This window comes from Phascolarctos cinereus, unplaced genomic scaffold, assembly GCF_003287225.1.
Source record: "Phascolarctos cinereus isolate Bilbo 61053 unplaced genomic scaffold, phaCin_HiC Scaffold_5;HRSCAF=322, whole genome shotgun sequence".
Taxonomy (NCBI): domain Eukaryota; kingdom Metazoa; phylum Chordata; class Mammalia; order Diprotodontia; family Phascolarctidae; genus Phascolarctos; species Phascolarctos cinereus.
Genome location: NW_027555958.1, coordinates 380,350,871 through 380,366,469, shown reverse-complemented (window position 1 = coordinate 380,366,469; position 15,599 = coordinate 380,350,871). Strand labels below are relative to the sequence as shown.

Here is a 15,599-nt window from a genome sequence, read left to right as displayed (position 1 = left end):
GCAAAAGGGATTCTGTGTTAGTTCAGTAAGTGGGATTCAACTGCATGTCAGTTAATGCAACCAGATTAAAAACTACTATGGGAATCCCAGCCTAAGCCTCACAGGCTGAATGAAATTTGCTGATTCATGACTGTACTTGGCATTCTTTTTTTCAAACAAGCAAGTAATAGCTGTTGAACTCGGGGGAAAAAAACCCACAAGTATTTCTACTAACCTTCAAAAAGCGACATTAATGGCCAGTCATTTACCCGGCATCCACATCAAACACAAACCAACTATTTCACAAATTGTTCAGGATGTTTGAAGAGATTAATGCTTCAAGCAAATTTAGACTACATGATCTGAGATACCAACTCTTGGGTTCTATGATTCTGTCACTATTACAAAGATAATATTTAATATCATAATTGCAAATAGACATTTATGGTAGTTTACCTAAAGTGATAATAAAATGGAAATATGTGCCTAAAGTTCAAACCTGAAATGCTACTAGGGAACTAAGTCACTGCCAAATCATCTAATCATTTAACCCAGGACAAATATGCCAGTCGAGTCCACTCAACACTTTATAACTTTAACCAACAGTCTTAAGATTAATCCTCCAGTTTGAATAAAGAGGTTGAGATGGCAGATTAAAACATGATCAATAATGGATTTCAGTTTAAAATTCATCCTAATGACATATTTGAGGTATGCTTTTTTCTATACTTATTATTTTGTAATTCATGCTGGACAAATCTAACTCTCAAATTAACTCCACTATCAACAAATTAAAAAAGGATATTATTTGGCTCATAGGATGATACCACCTGAACAGTGTCTGAGATTTAAAAACTACAATTCAAGATCACAGTATCTCCCGGATTTTAAATTGAGGAGGGTCATATAGCTCATGTAAAAATGAACTGGGAAATTACCATGAAATCATACATGTATTAAATATTGAAACTCTCAAAGGTGTAGCCAAATACAATCGGTTCAATAGAATAGAATCCTTTACCTGAGGCTTAAAGTCAATAGCTAAGCTCAACTGGAAGCAAATGCCTGGTTTAACTGTCTAATCTACACTTACGCCTCAATGTCCTCTTACAATTTAATTAGTAATGGCTCCAATACTGGAAAGACCATCCTAGAATTCTGAACCAAATATGTAAAATACTTCTCTCACCCAAAGAATGAGTGCTCAAAATTTTAGGGTACATTAAACTTAATTTAATTCAACAAACATGTTCAAGACACCATACCAGGCAAAAGATTTTTTAAAAAAATAGATATGGTTCCTGTCTTGAAGGAGCTAGTGAGAAAGATAATACATGCACAAATAAATAGGCATATTTCATAAGTAGGGAAAAGGAGAAGGCAGAAAGGAAGGATGAGTGAACCAGAATCACAGCTGCTACTGATCCAAATCCAACTAAGACAATCCCCTCCTTCCCCTTTCCCATGTCCATTCATCCCCTCATGAGGTCTCCCCACTGCACCCCATTCACCCAAGCAAGTGTCTCAATGGAAAAAGTAACCTCAACTTAAATCCTCCAACAATTCTGTTTGAAACACCCCAGAACGTCAGCAGGACCAGCCTCTAGGCATCAGAGTCAAACTGCAGAAATCACTTTTCCTTGTCACTGGCCAAACATGTGCTACATGACTATTATGTGCAAAATACTATGCTAGGTGCTGGGGTTATAAAGACAAACAGTCCCTAACATCAAGGAGATCACTTTTTACCGGGGAGAATACATTATCTACACAAAATAGTGCACACATGACATAAAAACTGAGGAAGGACAGAGCACCAACAGCAGAGAGGTTTCGGAAAAGCTTCTCATAGAGGACACCCTGCCTTCAGCTGAGCTCACTAAACAACTACTGGGGTAAGGAGGCAAATACATTGCAAGCATATGGGAAAACCTGTGCAAAGGCAAGGAGGCAAAAGATGGAACAAACAAACAAACACAAAAGGCCAGTCAGGTACTCAAGCTAGCATGCAGGCTATGCAAGGCTCAGTTCTGAAAAAGGTTTCGAAGTTATCAGTGTACTACACAAGCTCAGTAAGCTCACAGGAAGTCAAAGAGGTGCTGCAAGCTGAAGCTGCTCTGAGAGGCATAGTCTCCAAGCATAAGTAGGTGACAGCCCCTGTGTATCCTACCCTTGTCAGACTTCAACTGGAGTATCCCCTAGAGCTCTGGGTTTAAGAAGGCCACAAATAAGCTAAAGAACTGTCCAGAGGAGAATGGTAAACAGAACAAAATGGTGCTCCTTCAGGGCACTGAGACCATGTCATGAGATCTGACTGAAAGAACCAGGGATGTTTAACCTGAAAAAAAGACTGAAGTCATTAAGACCTGACAACTATCTTCAAGTAGCTTGAGGGATGTCACCTAGTAGAGGAAGTGGACTTCAGTCTGTTTGGTCCCAGCGGGTAGAACCAGGAGCAATGGGTGAAAACTGCAAAGAAGCAAATTTAAATTGAATGTCACGGGGAAAAAAAAACTTCCCAACAATTAGGATCTTAGATCTAGAAATGGAAGAACTCCTGAAATCATCTATAATCCAATACCCTTATTTTACAGATGATGAAACTGAGGCCCAGAAAGGTTAAGAGACCTGCCCAAAATCATACAGGTAATAATTATCTGAGCTGGGATTTGAACCGCTGTATTTCACTGCCTCTATACACAGGAACACCATAAAGTTCCATATTAAAGAGCACAAAGTACTTAAGATAATGCTTCAAAATATCTTGGTCAAATAGAGTGGCAAGCATTTTTTTTCCTAATTTTTTTAAACCTATGGCCCCACAACAAAAGAAAAGTTGGGAACAGAAACCTGAGTTTAGTTGCCTGTTCCTGATTAAAGCACATTATGCTACAAGAGTATAAAAAATAATTCCCAGTACTATTAGTATTTAGGATATGTCTAGAAAGAGGTATTTTTCTAATTCAAGGATTTCCATTAATTTAGAGGGGAAAAAACTCACACTAATGTAAAATAGTCCAGATGTCCTGTGGATTACAAAGCTCAGAGCAAAAGGAGATTTAGGCTCCAAATCGGGAGAAAAAAAAACTTCCTAACACTAGTCAAGTGAACCAGGCTTGCTTTCAGAAATAGTAGGTTCCCCCTGACTGAAGATGTTTAAGTGAAGACTAGACTGACTATTTCCTGCCTACTAGGTATCTCTCTACCTGGATGTCACATAGGGAAGAAAGAAGGGAACAGTATTTCTATAGCACCTGTGTGCCAGGCACTATGCTATTTAAGTGATCCTCACGACAACCCTGTGAGTAACTGCTGTTACTATACTCATTTCTGAGTTGAAGAACCTTGAGGCAAACAGAGGTTAATTGACGCTAGGGGCACAGAAACAAAAGCATCTGAAGCTGGATTTAAACTCAGGTCTTCCTGACTCCAGGCTCAACACTATCCACTTTATCACCTCAATGACTCAAATGCAATTGCTCTTCTTTCCCCTCTTCTAAGTCACCCAAGTTCACAGTAGCAGACTCTTTCCTCTCCCTCTGTATCCAATCAGTTACCAAGTATAGTTGACTGCTTCTCAATTCACACAGCCATCACTCTAGTTCTAGTACTTGAACAAGAACTTCTCACCTGGCCTCCTAGTCAATAGCAAATAATCATTTATTAAGTGCCTACCTACAATGCTGCCAGGGGCTGTGCTAAGTGCTGGGTCTACAGAAAGGCAAAAGACAGTGCCTGCTCTCCAGGAGCTCACAATCTCCCAACTGGTCCCCTGCTTCTAACTTCTCGGCAAATCCATCTTGCCCACAGCTGAAACATTCCTAAAGCATGGGTCATGGAGCTTCAGTCAGTGGCCGGCTCCCTCTTCCCTCAATCTGTCTCCAACCTATCTTTCCAGCCTGACTTCACCTTATACCTATCTGGGGCTGCTGTCTATGTCATCCTATACCTGACTTTTCCCCCAGTAGAATCAAAGCTTCTTGAGTACAGGCACTATTTCTTATTTCCTGTATCCCCAATACTCAGCAACAAAGTCCTTAATAAATGCTTAACGAATTGAACTGGGGTTAACAGAATTTGAAGATCACTTAGTCCAATACTCTGTGCCAGGCTGAGGATACAAAGAAAGCAAAACTGTCCAGGGACTCCAGCTCACAATCTAATGGGAGGAGACAACATGCAAACTGTGTAATAACAAGCTATGGACAGAAGACAGGGAAGAGAAAGAATTTCAGAGGGAAGGTAATAAGCCTTTTGGGGACTTTTGCTGTCACTTTAGAAGGGAAAGGTTCAAAGAAGGGAACTAACTTGCCTAAAATCACATTGCTACTTGTAGGTAGAGCTGAAATTTGAGCCAAAGCCTTTTTACTCCAGGTTCAGGGCTCTTCATACACTACTTATCAAGTCAACAGACTCTACCCTAAGAGATTCTGAGATAAGAGGCCTCATTACTCTCAAAAGAAATTGAAAACACAGAGATTCAAATTTACTCAGGTCAACTTTTTAATGACTGCAAAATAGCTTTTGTTTACCATATACTCAAATTGAGTATATGCACAAGAATATGAAGTGTACTTACTAAACTCCACTAAGTAGGTTTTCAAGGTATACAAATTTTATAACTTTTGTATAAACTATGACCTTTTCTCCCTTTTCCTCCAATTTCAAAATTGGGCTAAATATAAACTGAATAAAAGCAAACCACAACTTTCAAAGGGTAAGTAAAGGGATTTTTCAGGGAGATGGGGAAACCGCTTTCTACAAATTCTATCAATTAGGCTAAGCATGAAAAATCATTTAATAACACCTAATACCCAACTGGTACCCAAAATCTTTCACAAGACAAAAAGAATCTTTTCTCCCCCCAAAAAAAAATTTTTTAAAAAACACTATGAAGTTTATAGAAAAACCGCTACCTAAACTTATCCTGTTGCTTTCTTTTACTTTCAAGGTAAAACTGTTGCCCTTCCTTCAATCCTCTAGTGTTTGTTATGGAACTTTTTGTGTGTTTGTGGAGAAAATAAAATGATTCATCCTTTAAGACCCCTAGAACTGATGTACCACAGCGCAAAAAGCATTCTCAAACTACTCTAAACTTTCAAGAACAAACAAGGAAGTCAGGTTCTGGATTTTAATCCCCCTCCCATCACCAACTAATTAATCCAGACAGCAGCCCCAGTTGGTGCCTGATCCTTATTTGCAGATGAAGGAAGCTTGATCCAAGGTAATGCTGGAATTAACAGGAAAAAACAAGACCCTCATCTGCTTTTAAAAACCTGGCACGCCCCACTCACCCTAGCTAGCTAGGGCTTCCTCAATTCTTGGAAGTGTAGATTGTTTTAAACCACTGGTTTATGAAATTAAAATTATAAAACAAAATATTCCAATATGACAAAAGCAACAAGAGCAAGGAATAATATAAAATCAAATGGCTTCAAGAGTCTGTAATCCAGCACAATCATTAAAGAGCCTCATGCCTAATGGTTTCCCAATCAATAAAATGGTAACAGTCTCTAAATAGAGTAGTACAGAGCTGGGTTCAAATCTCCCAGCTCAGCTACTAAATCCATGTGGCCTCAGGCAAGTCACTTAGTCTGAATGTCAGTTAAAATGAGGAAAATGGACTAAGATGATCTTGAAATTTACTTCCAATTCAAAATTCTATGAATTCAAAATATTCTTTTTTTAAGCAGCAAAAAAAAAAAATTACAAATATTTTGCATATGAACCATATCAACTCTAAAAAGAACTTCCACTAATATTGAAACCTGGAACAAATAAGTCAGTATAGCCTGTAATGTATGCACGTTCATCGGAAAAAAAGGGAAGGAGGGGAACTTAACAAAACTCAGATGGTGTCCAGAGTGCAATAAAGAACCATGGATATTTCTTTAAAAAGATTATTTCCAGACAGAGCAACAAGTATTTATTTAATCACCTACAGTGCCAGAAACCAGGGGATATAAAGTCAAAAACAAACAGTCCCTGTCCTCAAGGAGCTTACACAGAATAAGCATATACAGTTCACTTTGGGAGGGAGGGCACTAGGAGATGGGGGAAGGAATAAGAAGGGGGTGCTTGAGCTGAGTCTTAAAAAAAACTAGGAATTTTAAGAGGCTGAATTAAGGAAGGTATATATTCCAGGAACAGAACACCCAATGCAATAACATCAGACACAGGAGATGGACAATTATGAGTAAGAAAGAAGCCAGTTGAAAGACTTGCATGAACCGATGATGAGGTAAGTGAGCAGAACCAGAAAAACATTGTACACACTAACAGCAACACTGGCAGAAGACCAACTTTGACAGACTTAGCTCTTCTCAGCAATGCAGTGACCTAAGACAATTCCAGAAGACTCAAGACGGAAAATGCTATCCACATCCAGAGAAAGAACTATGGAGTCTGAATGCTGATGGAAGCATACTATTTTTCCTTTTTTGTTGTTTTTGCTTTTTCTTTCTGGTAGTTTTTCCCTTTGGTTTTAATACTTTACAACATGACTGATGTGGAAATATGTTTAATATGATTGTACATCTATGGCCTATATCAGATCCCACGAAGACTTGGGCAGGGAGGAGGAGGAGGGGGAGAAAATTTAAAACTCAAAATCTTGTAAAGGTAAATGTTCAAAACTAAAAATAAACAAATAAGTATTTTTTAAAGACAAGAAATGAAAAAAGCCAGTTTTTGGCTGGACCACTGAGTGTGGAAAAGGAGATGATGTTATAATTAAGACTGGGAGGGTAGGACCTGGTTGTGAGGGCTTTGAATGCCAAACAGAGGAGATTATATTTTATTCTAGAGGCAAGAGGGAGCCACTGGGATTTACTAAGTGGAATGCCATAGTTAGACCTGTGTTTTGGGAAAGTCATTATCTCCTGACTAGGCGGCATCTCCATCCCCCTTACTCAGATCATTCTTCCCTTCTTCATCTCTGACTAGCTTTCTTCAAATTTCACCTAAAGTTCCATTTTCTGCAAGAAACCCTTCCTAATCCTCTCAATCTTAATGCATTCCCTCTGAAACCACCTCTAATTTACCTCATATATATACATGTGTGTATCTGTAGATACAGGTATCTTGTTTGTACATAGTTGTTTGCATGCTCTCTCTTTCATTAGCCTTGTCTGTAAATTCCTTGAAAGCAGGAACTGGTTGTTTTTGTTTTGTTTTTATTTGTACCCCTAGCATTTTGCACAGTGCCTTATACATAGTAGGCTAATAATAAATGCTTGTTTTCACTTGACAGAATGTGTAGGAGAAAGTCTTAAGGCAGGAAGCACTATTAAAGAGAATACTGAAATAGTCCAAGAAAGAAGTGACTAGGGACGGAATTAAGATGGTACAGCCCAGTCAATGACAAGTCAACAGGTAATCTTGAGTATTCCACTATTGTTTTTAACTCCAGCTCTACTTAAATTACAACTCTAGTCTGTAGGTTGCCCTGGACAGCAGTTGTCAAAAGAACACTTCCAGCAAAGAGAAGCCCAATAACTGTCCAGAACACTCTGACTTTTCTCCAAAGATAAAGACGATGGATATAGCAATAGCACAAAAGTTAGGCACTTTCAATCCAAGTGTTCTTCACCCACTAGACACATTAAGACTCAAGTCAAAATTTCCAAATCTTCTCTTTATACACAGTATAGAAGAAACTAAGTGGCAAAGTGGATAGAGTGCTGGGCCAGGAACAGGAAAACCTCTTTGAACCTCTTCCCAGGTTCAAATTTGGCCTCAGACACTTATTAGTTGTGTGTCCCTAGGCAAGTCACTTCAACCCTGTTTGCCTCAGTTCTTCATCTGTAAAATGAGCTGGAGAAGGAAATGGCAAACCACTCAGGTATCTTTGCCAAGAAAACCCCAAATGGGGTCACAGAAAGTCGAACATGACCACGACGACAAGCCAGTTAACTATCAGGCTCTTTGTTGCATATTTGCATTCCACACCAAAAGGCCATTTGCCCACCCCCAATATTGCCTTCACCCCTGGGGGGGGAGTCCCCTTCTACTAAATCTCAAAGCTTCCAATTTCAAGAAGAAATTCAAAGCACCAAAGCATCTCTAAAAACTTTCCTCCCTCTGCAGAAATGAAGACAACCTATTTTCTTCCAGTCTGGAAATCCACTGTCAAAAAAAAAATCTTGGTACCAGTGAGTACCATTAGGCAACTTATAGACTTAGTGATGTTTCTTGAAGAGAAATTGAACTACAACTTGGGTTTGAAAGAGATTTTTTTTTTTGGCTAGGCAATGGGGTTAAGTGACTTGCCCAGGGTCATACAGCTAGTAAGCGTTATGTGTCTGAGGCCAAATTTGAACTCAGGTCCCTCCTGAATCCAGGGCCAGTATGAAAGATTTTTAAAACCTACATAGATACACATAACTCAAATCCCTAGTCATTCTTGGTTCTAAACACCTCACGATCAATACTTACTCTTGGTCACGGAACTTAGTTGTACAGAGCAAGCTATCAACTTAACCTGTACGGGGTTACTATTAAAAGAATGAAAATTTTAAGTCAGGGAAAGGCAAAATTTGAGTCATAGGATCTAGTCATCATACATTAAGCTTCTACTAAATTCAAGACCGTGCTAGACAGTACCATTCCTTGCCCTCAAGGAGCTTAAAAGTTGTAAATTGTAAATCACAGGATTTAAGAAATGGAAGGGACTTGAGAGGACAGTCTAGTTCAATACCCTCTTATTTATTACACATAAAGAAACTTAAACTTAGAGGGGTTAAGCAACTTGTCCATCATCAAATAAATGGTGTCAGGGCCAGGAGAGGAAGCCAAGTCTGACTCAAATTAAAGTGCTTTCTTACAAGTATACCTAACTGGGGACTCTAAACTATAGCTAACATCCTTATCAAATTTTTCTTTGGTCAAGGGGCATAGCAGGCACTAAATTAAAGGCACTTAGGAAACTAAAATGACTGTGCATTACATTCAATTCTCCCATGTTAATCACTATTTCTCAGCAGCAATTTTTTTCTAAAAACACATAAATTTCAATAGGTACGAATTCACCCCGTAAGTTACAGACACCAGAAATTATGCAAACAGCCCAAAAGGAGTTTCCAAAACAGAACAGTACTTCAATTGGAACTAGGGGCTCCAGGAATTAACTCTAATTGGAGACAGGGAGAAGAGTCCCAAGGTAGAGCACTGTACTGTTTAAGCCCATTCCCAACTGTGTCCAAAGCCAGGAGTTAACTCCAAAACTGAATTAATAACTATTATTTTGACAAGATGAAATGTCAAATAATGAAATAATTTTTAACATCAGTTGTCTTCAGAATTCGAGTTTAGTATGTCACCTATTTGGCCACAGAGGCTTAAAAAAAAATTCTAGTCTACTTTAGGCTACCATTGTGCCACACTCTAAGGGCTTCCTTTGGGGATAGCTTTTTATCTCATCTCCAGGGAAAATCTACCTGTAGTCCCCAAAAGAAAAATTGCATTTGATCACCAATTTTTCATAAACCAAGCAGATCTACTGAGAAAAAGAATGAACCAGGACCCCATGTCCTATATTTTATGCAAACATAAATCCCAACTTTTTCCTCATCCAACTCAGAGAAGTTCTGCAACCAATCTTTTAGATGGCATTTGGTAGGTAGACTACAGGGACCACAATATAAGGAACCCAATTAGCACTTTCATTTTTGTGGCTTTGCTCTCCCAACATAATTTCTTTTCTCTAGAAAACCTTAAAGTGGTCTAATTAAGAGGACAATCAAAGGTTTCCAAGATCTGCAAAAGATCTCATTATAGGAAATGAGTAAAGTTCAATTTAAAGAAATTAGTAGTTTATACTGAATACATTTTTTGCCCTTTTTTAAAGGAAGTTTTATGGCAGCAAATTTGTGTCTGGTAATATTAAGTCTAGAAAATTCCAAATTTAATGGCTTCAAAAACCATCAATAGAGATGACAGGATTTGAGGAATTAATCAGCCACTCAACTGGAAGTATTCAGCTTTTACTGAACAAAAAGAAAGCACTTTAAACCTAATTAAGAAACAAGAAACAAGTAATGCTAAGGGTTAATAATTTTCTGTAATTTTTTAAAATCAGTTCAATAAGTCCCACATCAGTGTCTAAAACAAAGCAGCAATTCAAGAAGTCTGGCTTTAACATGGAGGCACTCTATTAAATAGGTTTGCAAATTTAATTCTAGTTATTTGACCCAATATGCTGGTTCACACTGCACGTTTTATCAACAAATCACCAAAAACATGAAGGGAGAGCTTTCTCAGGGGGGTAAGGAGGATAAATCTTTAACTCCACTCAGGTTAATAGTTTCTCATTGTCAATCTTCAGTAATTTACTAACAGTTCTGATGGATGTTATTGTGACTCAAAGACCAATTATCAGTAGAGTCAAATTTAGCCAAACGTAAATTCAGTAACTTAACAAATTATATTCTTTAAAAAGAGGTCACTTCTGCCAATCATGCAACAGGACATATCCTAAAACAATTTAGGCCCCTGCATGCAGGCCAAAAAAATGCCTATTTCTCTGCCGAGTTCCTTGGGTACAAGACTGTTTCAAGATCTCTTCTTCACTGGTTCCATGTGAAGCTGCAATAAGCACAAGTCTAAGAGCAAGGGTGGCTGCAGTACAAGAACATTCATACAAAGACAATTAGAAATTGATGACCAAATACAAATGATGCAGTACCAAAGGTTTGAAGCCAAGAAACTCAGAAGATTCAGAGGTTAAAAGTACAAAACAAAAGCCTAGGGGCTGGGCAAAATTCATTCAACTAAGCGTTAACAATCAACCCCATGATTAAGGATCACAAATTGGGCTTCTCTTCCCCTTGCCCTTCCTTTTAGAAAATTGGGGAGAATGGTCCACATACATGCAAAATCATGCCTTGAAAAGCAATGTAAAATGTAATTTAAAGTCCACAACAAGTTAAAATGACAGTCTATAAATGCCCAAGGGAGGGCATTCCACTCCTTTTAATGATCCAATCTCACATATACTTACACACGTTTCCTATACCCAGCTTAATCAAATTAGGAATGTAAGGAGTAGACACAAGCTTGAGGGAGAATTCTGACATCTAGGATTTTGGGTGCAAATTTAGATTCTCATATAAATTCACTAGGTTTTTCTCCCTTGCTACACTGGGAGTGGGGAGGCTAGGTAAGGCAGGTCACTGGCTAGCCAAAAATTCACTGGACAAAATATCTGGCTATGTAGCCTAAACATCCAATTTGAAGGCAGAAGAGAATTTAAAATATCTTCAGCTGATTGAGTTTAAACATCAATAAACTGTGGCATACCAGTAATACTCAATCATGCATTATTTAATAGTATCCAGCTTAGTTAACAGAAAATCTACAAACACAAACATGACACTAAAAATAAAATTGGATCCTTAGTGTAAGAAAACTAGGGAGGCAACAGTTACAAAATTTTCTTTTTATAAAAACTACATGAATCTAAATAATACACTGACAGCAGAAAATAAAGTTAGTTATTTCACACTATGTTGTTTGAATTAAAAGCTAGTTTATTTTTTTTAACTTCTACATCTAGACTTGGGCACATACATTAAAAACCAGTATTAGTTCCAACCAAATCTATACAGCCTATTTTCTTATAAACTTCTGAATAACAACCCAGTGATAAGTGAAAAAACCTTACCACTACAAAGTTCCCAAAAATTCAGGTCAAACTCTTTCATAGCAGAATTTATGGTAATCAATTATACAATCCTACTGATTTGAGGTACAACGGTAATAACAAAAAATTATATAAATGCTTTTTATTCTATTCTTTTCCTCCCTTCATTCCTCCCAAAAGATGTAACTATAATTCACACTCCCTTTTAATATATCTACTCCTTTCCCAAAAGAACTCAATATTTAAAAATACTAATGTCTAATACAAAGACTAAAATGTTTATCTCCTATTGAAATATGTAAAACATATTTTGTTTGCTATTTCAACTATATGAAACCACTTGTTCACAATTATGCTTTCCTAATGAAACACTTCTTTTTCTAAAACAAAGACTGTTAACATTTCTTAAGAAACCTTTGTTCCAAGAAGACCCCTCTTCAAGAACTACAACTTCTGAATATATTCCCTTCCTGTGGTCAGATTAACAAATTTACAACAAATACCAAGTTTTAATTTGGCACTGGAGTTTGTTAAACAAAGAGGGAAGCAAGCCCCCTCAGCATGAAGACGGTTCCAAAAGAGAAGGTTGGCTTACATTTATAAATTATTTGTGCCTCTTTACACCCTTCCTCAGGCTGTATTCCTCTCTATACAAAATGGTGGCCATCATGTCTATCTAACATTAAGGGTAGGAAAAGACACTAAGATTACATTATTTTGCTAAACTTTCCATTTATGTGTGAGCCAAGTTAGGGAAAGAAGTAGCCAGACCAAATTAAAGCAACTCAATCTTTGAGATTCAGGGACCCTATAAAGACCAGAAAAGAAAGGCAAAAATAAAAGGCTTTCCCCCAGCCATAGTATACCACAATGCCAACATGGAGGACAACACCCAGGAATCCAGCCTCCTCTCATTAGGTCTCTCCTCTGCCTCTCACCACTAGCCACTCACATATCTGGGACCCAAAGAACTTGCCCAAGTTAGTAGCTTTCAGACTATTAAAAGAACTGCACAATTTGTATTCATGCTTTCTATTCTAGCTTCTGATAGTATAAGAAAACTAAAATAGCAATGAACTGTTTATTTTCTCCTCAGGAATTAAAACGACTTCAACAAGATTTTTTTTTGTGGGCTATTATAGCAAGACTACTAGAGGTTTAAAAGAAAATTCACTTCATTTCAGACACCAGAACCCTTCCTGTGCACTCTACTTAGAAAAATACAGCCTTATTTCTGCACTACCACTACAATTGAAATGAACTAGCCAAAAATTGGGGGGGGGGTAGAAGACATAGGACGACAGGTATCTCCAGTTCGTTTTAAAACTTGGCCAAATGCAACTCTCTGAAATGTGGTGGTGGCTTTATTTTGGGAGGGGGGAAAGGATGGTGACGGATTTTCCACGTCCAGGACATTATCAATGACCAGCAATTTCCCACCCACCCCCTTCCTAATCAACATCTTTTCAAAGCAGAGTACAAGGCAGAAAGAGGGAGGGATCAAGAAGGGGAGAGAGAAGAGACCCTCCTGCTCAAAGACGTCATTACAAAGAGCTGAGCTTTGGTTGGGAAGGGGCTGAGAGGGTGGAGGATGGGTGGGGGTGAGAAATAAACAAAACAAAGCAGATTCTCCCTCATCCTCCAATTTGGGATAGGCGGGTTCGGGGGAGGGGCTGGAGTGGGGGGGATGGGAGAGGGCCCTCTCCACAACCGCAAGAAGGGCAGTTGGCCTCCCTCCCACAACGGTCCCAGCCCCTCCAACGGCCGCTCTAGGATAACTTTGTCTGCCCCCCCCCGCCCCTGCCGGCGGGCGGAGGGGGTGCCCTGCGGGGGGAGGGGTGCACCCAGCTCTTTCGGGGGCTTCAGGCTTCCCCCGCTGGACGTTGCAACCGTTAGGCCCCATGTTTGGGTCTCCCGCTCCCACAGTCAGGGCGGGGTCCCCCTCAGATTTAGGAACCCCCCTTCTCCGGAGTGGGGGGCTGAATTGAGATGGGGATCCTCCGCTCCAATGAAGCCAAAAACGGGGTCCCTAGAAAATAAAAGGGGTGCCCCGGCCCCAGAGGCCCAACACTGAGGGGAGGAGGGATGGGGGCTCACGGCGCCCCCCCCACCCAAACATACACACGTTTACACACGCGCACACACACATACACGCACGCACACGCGGGCCAGGTCCCCTCCCCGGGCCGCCCCGGGCGCAGGCGGGGGGCCGGGCCCGGGCCGAGGACCCGGGACGGGGAGGGGCGCCCAGGTGAGGGCCGCCCCGGGACGGCCGCCCCGGGACCGCCGCCGCCGCCGCCACACAAAGGACCAGGGGCTCCCGCCGCCATATTGAAAACTTTCCTCCTCGCCCCGACTCCTCACAAGTGCGCCCCCCGACCCGCCCTGGCCCTGCCTCTCACACTCCCGTGCACACGCGCGCACACGCACACCCCCCACCGCGCCTCGCAGGGCGGCCGCCAGCCCCACGCTCCCCCTCGCCGGCCCCGGGATGTCGGTGGGGCCCCGGCCCCCGCCGCCGCCTCCGCGCAGCCCTCCCGGGCCTGCCCTCGCGCAGCCTCGGGTCACTCACCGGGGGCGGTCGCACCTTGCAGATGCCAGTCTGCTCGGCGATGGGCCGGATCTTGTGGATGAAGGCGAACGGGTCGGCGAACTCCTCCCAGCTAGGCTCGAACACCGGGCACTCGGGCGGAGGCAAGAACTCGCCCAGCGGGCCCGGGCCAGTGGCGACGACGCCGGGAGGCGCCGGGCGGGGGCCCGCCGGAGGCAGCGCCAGGGCCGACTCCATAGGAGGGAGCGGCGCGGGGCCGGGGTCAGCGGGGCGCCGGGGCCCGGGACCGGTGGGCAGAGCGCAGCCGAGACGGCAGCGACTGGCGCGACTGCGTGCGAGCGCGACACCTGGAGCAGCAGCAGCGACAGCGACTCCCCCGACGCCGAACCCAGCAAGCAGCAGCAGCTCCTCCGGCTCGGCTAAGTCTGCCTCCGACGCCGCCGACGACTACGACGACGACGCCACCGCCGCCGCCGCCGCCGCTGCCGTGGTCGCCGGTTCTACGCCTAACCACCGTGCGCTTCCGCCGCCACGGAGAGAGAGAAAGGAGTCCCACGGCATCCCCACCTCCCCCAATGAGCTGAGCGACCCCGCCTCCTTCCGTCCCCAGAAGGGCGGGGCCACGGAAGGATGGAGTGGGTGGCTTCTGGTGGGGGGCCGAGACTGTCATCCCACTAGTGCTGGGGTTGTGTCCACGTGAAGGGATGGGAAGGAGGAGGAGGGGACCGGATGACTAGGGTACCCATCCCCTCTTTATGCGGGAAGCGGCAGAGGCCCCCTTGGGATCTTGCAGGGCCTTCCCAGGGTGGGTAGTAGGAAGCTGGTTCCAGATCTACTTTAGGGTAAGGAGAAGCCCAAGCTTCCCACCAGTGGTGTGACAGGTTCTCAAATTGGATTTATGTACTCTTTAAGGTTTACCAAGCACTTTACTCTCAACAGCCTCATGATAGAGACAGATAAGGTGGTGGTGTCCCCATTTTACAGATAAGGAAGCAGACTCAAAAGGCTGACCAAGAGCAACTGTTTGAATATCCTATACAGCTGTTAGAGAGATTGGAACCCGAGACCTACGTACACCCTAGCACAAGCCACTTAACCACTCTGGACCTTAGTTTCCTCCTATTTAAAATAAGGGTGTTAGATTAGATGGCCTCGGAGGTCCTTTGCATCCTTTCCATCTGTGATCCTGTGCTATCTCCTGTGGAGTGTGGAGGGTGTGCAGGGACTAGCACCTCTGGTGTGAGGGCTTGCTGAGCCCTTAGGGCTGCTCATCCACCTTTGGTGTCCACTTTCACCCAGCTCTCACCTGGAGCTCCAAGAAACTGTAGCATGTGAAGCTGCCACGCCTCAGAAAAAAAAAAAAAAGATCTCAGCAGATGGGCTGAACCAGGTTGAGGGTAATCGACAGGCCTCACAGCCCTGGGTGAG

The 15,599-nt window shown here is 42.2% G+C and overlaps 1 protein-coding gene across 2 annotated transcripts in view; it reads right to left on the bottom strand.

Moving 5' to 3' along the window:
• The window catches only part of KDM5B (lysine demethylase 5B), a 75,582-nt gene extending 60,918 nt beyond the window's left edge, over nt 1-14,664 (bottom strand). Inside the window, exon 1 of one of the 2 annotated variants that reach the window (XM_078156416.1) lies at nt 14,193-14,664. In XM_078156416.1, the coding sequence (XP_078012542.1) occupies nt 14,193-14,408 (216 nt within the window). In that variant the 5' untranslated portion in view covers nt 14,409-14,664. The remainder of the gene's footprint in view (nt 1-14,192) is intronic. The other variant, XM_078156417.1, reaches the window with a different exon arrangement.
• Nucleotides 14,665-15,599: the final 935 nt, after the last annotated feature.